This window comes from Leptodactylus fuscus, chromosome 6 (genome assembly GCF_031893055.1).
Source record: "Leptodactylus fuscus isolate aLepFus1 chromosome 6, aLepFus1.hap2, whole genome shotgun sequence".
Taxonomy (NCBI): domain Eukaryota; kingdom Metazoa; phylum Chordata; class Amphibia; order Anura; family Leptodactylidae; genus Leptodactylus; species Leptodactylus fuscus.
Window position 1 is genome coordinate 128,699,168 of NC_134270.1, and position 9,101 is coordinate 128,708,268.

Consider the following 9,101-nt stretch of genomic DNA (forward strand, 5'->3'; position numbering starts at 1 on the left):
ATATTAGCAATGTACACAAGAATTATACGACTATGAATAATATAATGTATACAAGAGCGCTATATTCCCCAATATCATAAATCTGCCTCATGTTTCCCAACCAGACTTTATAGAAACTTTGGGGTTCTTTGAGCCCTGATCGGGGGTTCCTTAAGACATAGCACGACAAGACCTGTCACTTATACTATAGGTATATTTCAGCCTGCTCAAAGATATTCTGCAAAGCAATATAGATATATCTGAGACATATTATATTCTGGGCCAGATATACAAAGCTTTACCCACTTTTACACCATAAGGGGCTCCCCAGGAATTTTCTGAGGTTCCCATAAGGAGGTCAGGAATCACTGCTCTAGATCAATATGGCAAGCAAATTGTACAGTAAACTTATCTATTACCTTGTACATGTCTTGTATATTACACGCTGCCTCCTAATGAAGCCTACTGTCTATAATTAATATCCTACATTACCCTGACATCTTATAAGTGACTCATGTACATCGCTGATATATTACCTCAGCCTTGTCATTTATCAGCGATGTGACATTGCAGTCATGTAATAAAATGTTCACGGATTGCAAGTATTATATATCACTGGTATATGACATTTAGGGTTAATCTTAAATATAACTGCGATATAATATTTCCTTACTCTGTAATACATCAGTGATATAATGAAGCACTTTTCTGTGTCCTTTCCCTTTACTTGCCCCTTCTGTAGGTTCTGGTATGTTACAGACCATGTCATGTCACTGTGACATGAGTAGAAATGATGGTATAAATCAGTAATGTCCAGAAGACACTACGTACATATAGGGTGATAAAATATATTAGGGAGAAACACAAGAACATTATATTGCATTATTCCTAATATCTTATGTATGTTACAGATTCTCTCATCATGTATCAAATAATAAGGAGCCAGGTAAGATATCAGCAATGACCATAAGAAAGTTTTACAACATGACTTCTTATCTAATATGTTGTATGTTCCCTCAATGAACTCGTCTTTGAGTCATATTACATTTTGTCATCTTGTATATGTCTTATTGCATTGTCCTGCAAAATATATATGACATGCATGAGCTATGAGACTATCATTTGCACTCACATGACCCCATATGATGTGGGTTCTGAAATAATCTCTTTGCCTATGTCTTTTTTACCCTCTACGACATGTCAGTAGCATGTGGAAAGCTGTATGTGCCCACCTTGATTTCATAGACTTTGAGTTTCCTGCGCAGTGTTGCATTCTCTCTCTCCAGAGCACTCAGACGCTCCTTGATGTCACCATATGCAGTTATTAAAGCAAAATGTGAAGCAGAGCACATGTCCCCTGACTGGTCAGTGTTGGGACTGTCCACCCAGTCGTCCTCCTCCTCGTCCTCTTGCGCCAATGTCTCCTGGGCAATGATGCTGATGTCATCACCAAAAACTGAGTCCATGTCCAGGTGCAGTGGGAGAAGCCAAGTGGCGTGGATCCCTCTGCACTCTGCGCCCTGTGAGGACGGCAGTGTTACTCTGGACGTGTCCCACAAACAAGGGGCGTCCACTGTTGCAGGAAGTTATGGACGCCGCCGTCCAGGGTCTTGGGCACAGCAGATAAACAGTACTCACTGCAACTTCTGTGCATGCATTGGGCAGCACAGTATATCCTAGAAAGCTTGAGCTTGGCTGCAAAATAGCCAAGAGGTCAACTCCTCTATGGTGCCTTATTGCACATGTAAAAGCTGGGGGCCTGATGTAGTCTGGAAAAGAGACATGGAAGGATGTAGAACAAATTATATTCTAGAAACTGCATATCATACATTCTCCACTATCATCAATACCCAGAAAGCTGTCCTGTCTCGCTGTGCTGGTCCATCTCGCTTGTTATGATAAGGTCTGGCTGGTATTGTCCTGCTGTATCACCATGCTCCCTCCTCCTCTTCCCAGAGACCTCCTCTTTTCCTCTCCATTCAGTCTGCATACCCCGTGACACAATGACATCAGTTCCTCTGAATCACCGGCTCAGGGATCCTGAAAGACAGAGTGAGCTCCTTGTATCCCAGAGCTGGTTATACAGAGATGCTGTGATTCTTCATCCCAGATACAATGCATATGATGCTGAGTGCTAAACATTCCGAATCAGTCAATCGCAGCAGATAGAACAGCTTTATATACTGTCTAACTGAGCTTTACTTATATTTTCACTTATTTTTCCAATACAGAACATACGTTATAGGATGTCATTTCTGTACTGCGTACCGCAAGTTAGCAATGTCCTCTGTGGGGAATCGCTCAGGTAGATGCTTGTAGCAGTGCAGGAAACAGGGACACAGACACTGGATTGCACACAAGTTCAGGCTTTGTTCACATGTAACGCATACACTGCTTTTGCAGAGCCACAGGATAAACAAAACAAAACCCTTCTCGGCTGAGAAACTAACTTAAACGTAAGGAAACTTTTTCCTTACTATACAGGAGACTGGCTACCAAGGTCTCCCACCTTGGCAATAGCAACGGGTGGCACAGTACCTGCTTTGGAGGTCTGGTCTGGACAGTTCAACTCTGTCAGTGTGGTGCCACACTGCTAGTCCTCACACTCAGACTGTTATTAGGGCCTGATTAGTCAGCTGACCTCCCTGGAGTGAGTTTTTACCAAACACCCTTTAGCTGCCTGGCTGGGACATACCTGTCTTCCCAGATCACACCCTTCACGCTCTCACATACCCCCCCTTCCAGTTCTGACCCCTCGGGGCGAACTCCAGACACCAAACAGTAAGCCCGGGACAAGGCATCCGCATTGCCTTGCAGTTTCCCGGTTCTGTGCTCCACTGTGAAATTAAAATTCTGAAGTGACAAGAACCACCTAGTCACCCTGGCATTCTTGTCCTTGGTCCTGCTCATCCAAGTAAAGGGTGAGTGGTCGGGCACAAGGCGGAACTGCCTCCCAAGCAGATAGTACCTCAGGGCCTCTAATGCCCATTTTATGGCCAGACACTCCTTCTCCACTATGCTGTAGTTCTTTTCCGCTGGCGTAAGTTTCCTGCTCAGCTGGGTGACTGGATTTTCTTCTCCATTCACCTCCTGAAACAGGACAGGTCCCAGCCCTACATCTGATGTGTCCATCTGGACCACAAACTCCCTCCTAAAGTTGGGCGTAATGAGGACAGAAGATCCACACAAGGCCACCTTTAGTGCCTGAAAAGCCCTTTCGGCCTGGTCATTCCACTGCACCATAACGGACTTTTTACCCTTTAGAAGGTCCGTCAGGGGAGCAGATACCGTGGCAAAGTTGGGTATAAACCGCCTGTAATACCCAACTATGCCTAGGAATGACCTAACTTGTTTGGTGCTCAGAGGTCGAGGCCATTCCTGGATAGCGTCGACCTTGTTGACCTGGGGTTTGATTATACCACGGCCGATCACATACCCCAAATAGAGGGTCTCCTCCATCCCCAAAGCACACTTTTTGGGGTTGGCAGTCAGGTCGGCTGCTCTCAAAGAATCCACTACAGCTTGTACCTTGGCCAAATGACTCTCCCAGTCATTGCTGAAAATGATGATGTCATCTAGATACACTGAGGCGTATTTTCTATGAGGTTGCAACACTATGTCCATTAACCGTTGGAATGTAGCTGGGGCCCCATGGAGCCCGAACGGTAACACGACACAGTGAAAAAGTCCCTTAGGGGTGATAAAGGCAGTATTTTCTTTGGCGCTATCTGTCAGGGGTACCTGCCAATATCCCTTAGTGAGATCACTTAGAGAAGTACCGGGCCCCTCCCAGCCTCTCAATAGGTTCGTCTACCCGAGGCATGGAATAGGCATCAAACTTAGAAACCTCGTTCAGCTTCCTGTAGTCATTGCAGAAACGCAATGTCCCATCTGGTTTGAAAACTAGAACAATGGGATTGGCCCATTCACTTTTAGACTCCTCAATGACTCTTAATTTCAGCATTTTCTGCACCTCCCCTGAAATGGCGAGCCTTGGGGACCTGGTATAGCCTCATCCGTACTTTCATCTGGGGCTCAGTAACAATATCATGCTTGATTAGAGATGTACGCCCGGGTTGCTCAGAGAACACATCTGTATTCCTAGCTGCAAACTCTTTGCACTCTTGTTGCTGGCTTTTTGTAAGGGTCTCTGCTATTCCTACCCCTGCTGCTACCTCTGTAGCCCCAACTACAGCCTGTGGGGATTTCACGGGAGACAGTTTAGCTGGAGATCTTTCTATAAGCGGACTCTCTTGGTTCCCTGTCAGCAGATTCTCTCTGTCTTTCCACGCCTTTAGCAGGCTTACATGATAAACCTGTTCAGGTTTTCTCCTACCTGGCTGTCAAATCTTGTAGTTCACTTCCCCTATCTTTTCCATTACCTCATAGGGGCCTTGCCATTTGGCAAGAAACTTACTCTCCACTGTGGGAATGAGTACAAGTACTCGGTCACCAGGTTTAAAGGTCCTTACCCTCGCCGACCTATTGTAAACACGGCTCTGAGCCTTTTGGGCCTCCTGCGGATGCTCTCTAACCATGGGCATGACCGCTGATATCCTGTCCTGCATACCATCAATATGTTCTATAACACTTTTGTGGGGGGTGGGTTCTTGCTCCCACGTCTCTTGGGCGATGTCCAAGAGACCCCTAGGATGTCTGCTGTAAACCAACTCGAAAGGGGAAAACCCAGTGGAAGCCTGTGGTACCTCACGGATGGCAAACATCAGATAGGGTAACAGAACATCCCAGTCTTTTCCATCCTTGTTTACCACCTTTTTCAGCATATTTTTTAAGGTTTGGTTAAATCGTTCTACTAACCCGTCTGTCTGGGGATGGTAAACAGATGTACACAACTGTTTGATATTAAAAAGTTTACACAATTCCCTGGTGACTTTAGACATAAACGGGGCACCCTGATCTGTGAGGATCTCCTTGAGTAGTCCCACTCGGCAAAACATGGCGAACAACTCTTTGGCTATCAATTTTGCTGACGTGTGCTGTAGAGGGATGGCTTCAGGATATAGGGTAGCATAGTCCATGACTACCAGAATATGCTAATGCCCTCGAGCGGACTTAACTAACGGATCTACCAAGTCCATGGCAATCCTTTCAAAGGGCACCTCAATAATGGGCAGAGGTACCAGGGGGCTTTGAAAATGTGCCATGGGGGCATGCAACTGACACTCTGGACATGTTTCTTAAAACACTTTAACCTCATTATATACCCCCAGCCAATAAAAACGCTGCAATATGCGGACCAGCGTTTTTGTGGCACCTAGGTGACCCCCTAGCACATGTTTTGTGCCAACTCCAGCACCGTCCGGCGATAAGGCTGGGGTACCAGTAATTGCTCTAAGGTCAACTTGGTATAACAACTCCTGGTTGACAACCATGCGGGGGAACATCTCATCAGCGCCGGGGTGCTGAGACACACCATTGATAACACTAACATTTTCCCAGGCCCTTTGCAGAGTGAGATCCTGGTGTTTTTGCAGTACCAAAGTTATCATGAGACACTTTCAAGTCTGACATCTGAAGTTCAGTACCAGCCTCATCGGCTTCACCTGCCATTACCTCTAGGAGAGACATAGAGCCACAATCCTCTTTTAACATGGTCACCCCTGCGGCAGGAACCCTAGAGTCCTGGTCACTAGGTTCAGGCTCAAGGACCTGACCAGACAACTCTTGTGGTATTCTTGGTGTTAAATCCTCTGACCCTTGCTTTCCCCGCCACAAAGTCCAAAATAGGGGAAAGTCCCGTCCCAGAATGAGGTCATGTGGCAAGTTCTTAACAGCCCCTACCTCATGTCGGCTCTCTCCACAGGGGGTCTGGATGGAGACAATCATGGTTGGGTAGTTCCTTATATCTCCATGTATGCACAGGACCCTGACTGTGCATCCAGTGACAGTCCCGTGGTCAACATAGTTCCCATTAACAAGGGTCACCCGACTGCCAGAATCCAGTAGTGCCACCACTAAGCACCCAGCCACGGTCACCTGGCACAGGTGGCGCTCATCAGCAATGTCTGGGGTGGCAGCAGTGTATACAGGTGCAGCATAGAGGGACACCCTCCGACCCAGGCTGCAGTCCATGGGTTAAGTGGCACGGGGACAATTAACCGCAACATGGCCCGGCTCGTGGCACTCCCAGCAGATGACCGTCCTTCTCCCCTGGGTCACTACCTTATACTGGGGAGCCTGAGATAAATTGGCCCTCTGGGCCTTGGGAGTTTGTGGGATTTGGGGGCGCCCCTTCCCAAGGGACTGTGTAGCGCACTATCGCTCCACCAACCCCACCAATGCATTGGCGTTTCTTGGGTCACCATGCCCCACCCACCTCTGGATCTTACCCGGTAAAGACCTCAGGTACTGGTCTACAACAACCCGCTCCACAATCTGCGCTGGGGTCAATGTCTCTGGCTGGAGCCACTTCCGGACAAGATGTACAAGGTGGTGCATTTGTGACCTTGGTTGTAACGCCTCCTGGTATTCCCAATCATGGACGCTAGAGAAGGACATTAAACTGGGGACAGATGGAGGAGAACATTACTGTTCCCTTCTAGATTCCCCCATAGTTTAATGTCCCTCTACAGTTGCTGGAGGGGGAAATTAAACTGGAGCAGCTGGAGGGTGACATGGAACTGGGGGTAAATTTGAGGAGATCATTATAATGTGAGGGCATATAATATTACGGTGACTGTAGGAGCATTATATTGTGTGAGGAGTACAAAGAGAAATTAATGAGAATGGGCGGAGTCAATTTAGAAGTTAATGGAGCTAAATTTGCCACAGGACGCACATAGCACACTGCACATTTTGTCCCTCTTTCTGTCCTTTGAAAGTTGGGAGGTATGCTGTGTGCATTATTCAGGTACTGAAACATCACTGTGTTTATTATCTCAGGTACTGTGACATCACTGTGTGCATTATCCAGGCACTGTGACATCATATACATTCAAGTGCTGAGCGTTTTCCTTAAAGTAGAACGAAAATGTTATTCCCTAGTCCATTACAAAAGGCCATGGTGTAGATTGTAGTACATGTACCGGTAATCTTCTGACCAGCGTCAGACTTTTCCACCTAATACATTATCTCATGTCTGGACATGAAGTGAGTTTCTCCATTCATTCCTATGAGATTCATGCACATAACAAGTGTCACACATATTGTGCATCAATAACTGGTAACAAACAATTCCCCACACATAACCAACAACACATACAGCATCCCAGAAAATAATTGTGTGCAGATAGTGCCCAATAAGTATGCCAACTGATAGTCCTCCACAATAGTGCAAACATTGTCCCCTAAAATAACAGCACCAAACATAGTGCTTCCCAATGTTAAACGTGCCCACATGGCTTGTCCCAAACCCATTCTTTAGCCTATGCGAGTGGGAAGATACTGACGTGACATGAAAATGGGGAGACCAAGCAAAGTCTGTACACGATGCCCTGTTTAGATTAGAAACCATTACTCAGTGCTGCAAGGCAACAGATTTACCAAGTGCGGCACTGTACTGCCCATAAATCATTCCTACTGTCATAATAGTGCTTAAAATCAATAGGAGCATAACAACAGTTCTAGTATCCTGCGGCTTGTGACCCCAGGAATACTAATAAGGGGAAGGCAGCAAATATGATTTATGTCCAGATCACCTACAAAGGAGAGGAGGGGTAACTCACACGCAATACCTGGTGTGTGTGCGCTTACCATTATGTGCTACATATGTGGGGCTGGGTTGCAATACCACACACAACCTGTTAACAGGAGGGTGCTATTTGTAGAAGAAAGCTGCTGTGGTTCATCCTTTAATATAAATCAGAGAACAAAGAGGGAGATTACTTAGAGGAGGTTGGAACTTGTTAACTAAGTATTCATGGCTGGCCTTAATTGTGTGACTGGGCACTAGACAGTGGCATAAATACTGGGGCAACAGTGGTAGTGGTTGCAACAGGGCCCGGGACATTAAGGGTCCTGTGTTTTTTTTAATAGGTCATTACCTACTGGAGTAACCCCAGCAGGTAATGGGCCCTGTTTACTTACCAATTCCCACTCCTGCTCACGGCTGCCTGCACTTCCCCTTCTGTGGAAGCGGCTGTGAGCGTGAGCAGGAGTGGGGATCAGTAAGTAAGGCTGCAGTACAACAAAATCCACAAACACTGCTATCATTATACTCTGGGGTCTATTCATAGTATAATTTCTTAAAGGGGTTTTCCCATCTCAGTGTTTCAGCAGCTTTGCCTGCAATCTGTTCTTCTCACTTCCTCTTATTTCTCTCTCCTCTTCTCCCTCTGGCTGAACAGGACACACAATACTTATGCAGAGCAGATAATCTGCAGATGCTTGTACAGAATTAACTCCGTGTTATCTGTGTGTTTACATAGAGAGACAATAGACCAGGCTTTATAAGCAAACTGCAATTACCTGAACGATTGTTCTGCCGACACTGAGTAAGTGACGTCACTTGTCCTATAGGTCCGTGGTTATAGCAACGCTGTGTAAGAAATGGGAGGAATAAGGCCACATGCAAGGCAAACAAAGCAGAATTTCTAAAGCAATGTATTTAGGGAAAGTCTTCAATTTACATAAACTACTAATATAGCTAGGATCCTTGAGATGGGACAACCCCTTTAATAATTAAGGCACATGCCAATACATCAGACAAATTTGTCATGTAAAGGTTTATCCACTCCGGCCCACCTTGCTCTCTTCCCCACTCGCTTTCATAAAATCGAGTGAGGTACAGAAAGAGGGAAGTGGTGCATATTGGGTGGCAAAAGGGGCCGTTTGCCAACAATGTACCACAGTTATTCCCATCCCCTAACAGTAAATTCCCTGTATGATTTTTTGTAAGCAGTGGGTAAATTAGGGGTATTATGTTAATCAGAGTGCACAGTTTCCTAAATCAGAGTTACCACGGGGCACAGTGAAGGTATTTTTTTAAACTAAGGAACAAATTGCAGATATTTTCTTCAATCAGAGGGCATAGTGGGGGCATTTTTATAAATCAAGGCATAATGTGGGCATAAGTTACAATGTGGGTTCTTTTTATTTTCAGACACATTGGGACAGATTTACTAACACTGTGCAACAGTTCAAAGAAATCGAATGCTCAATCT

The 9,101-nt window shown here is 45.8% G+C and overlaps 1 protein-coding gene across 2 annotated transcripts in view; it reads right to left on the reverse strand.

The window, feature by feature from the left end:
- The window catches only part of TBKBP1 (TBK1 binding protein 1), a 57,236-nt gene extending 55,275 nt beyond the window's left edge, over positions 1-1,961 (reverse strand). The window contains exons 1-2 of one of the 2 annotated variants that reach the window (XM_075277209.1): positions 1,830-1,961; positions 1,212-1,748 (exon numbers count right to left, since the gene is read on the reverse strand). In XM_075277209.1, the coding sequence (XP_075133310.1) occupies positions 1,212-1,445 (234 nt within the window). In that variant the 5' untranslated portion in view covers positions 1,446-1,748; positions 1,830-1,961. Of the gene's footprint in view, positions 1-1,211 lie in introns of both variants that reach the window. The other variant, XM_075277208.1, reaches the window with a different exon arrangement.
- Between the last annotated feature and the right edge of the window lie 7,140 nt (positions 1,962-9,101).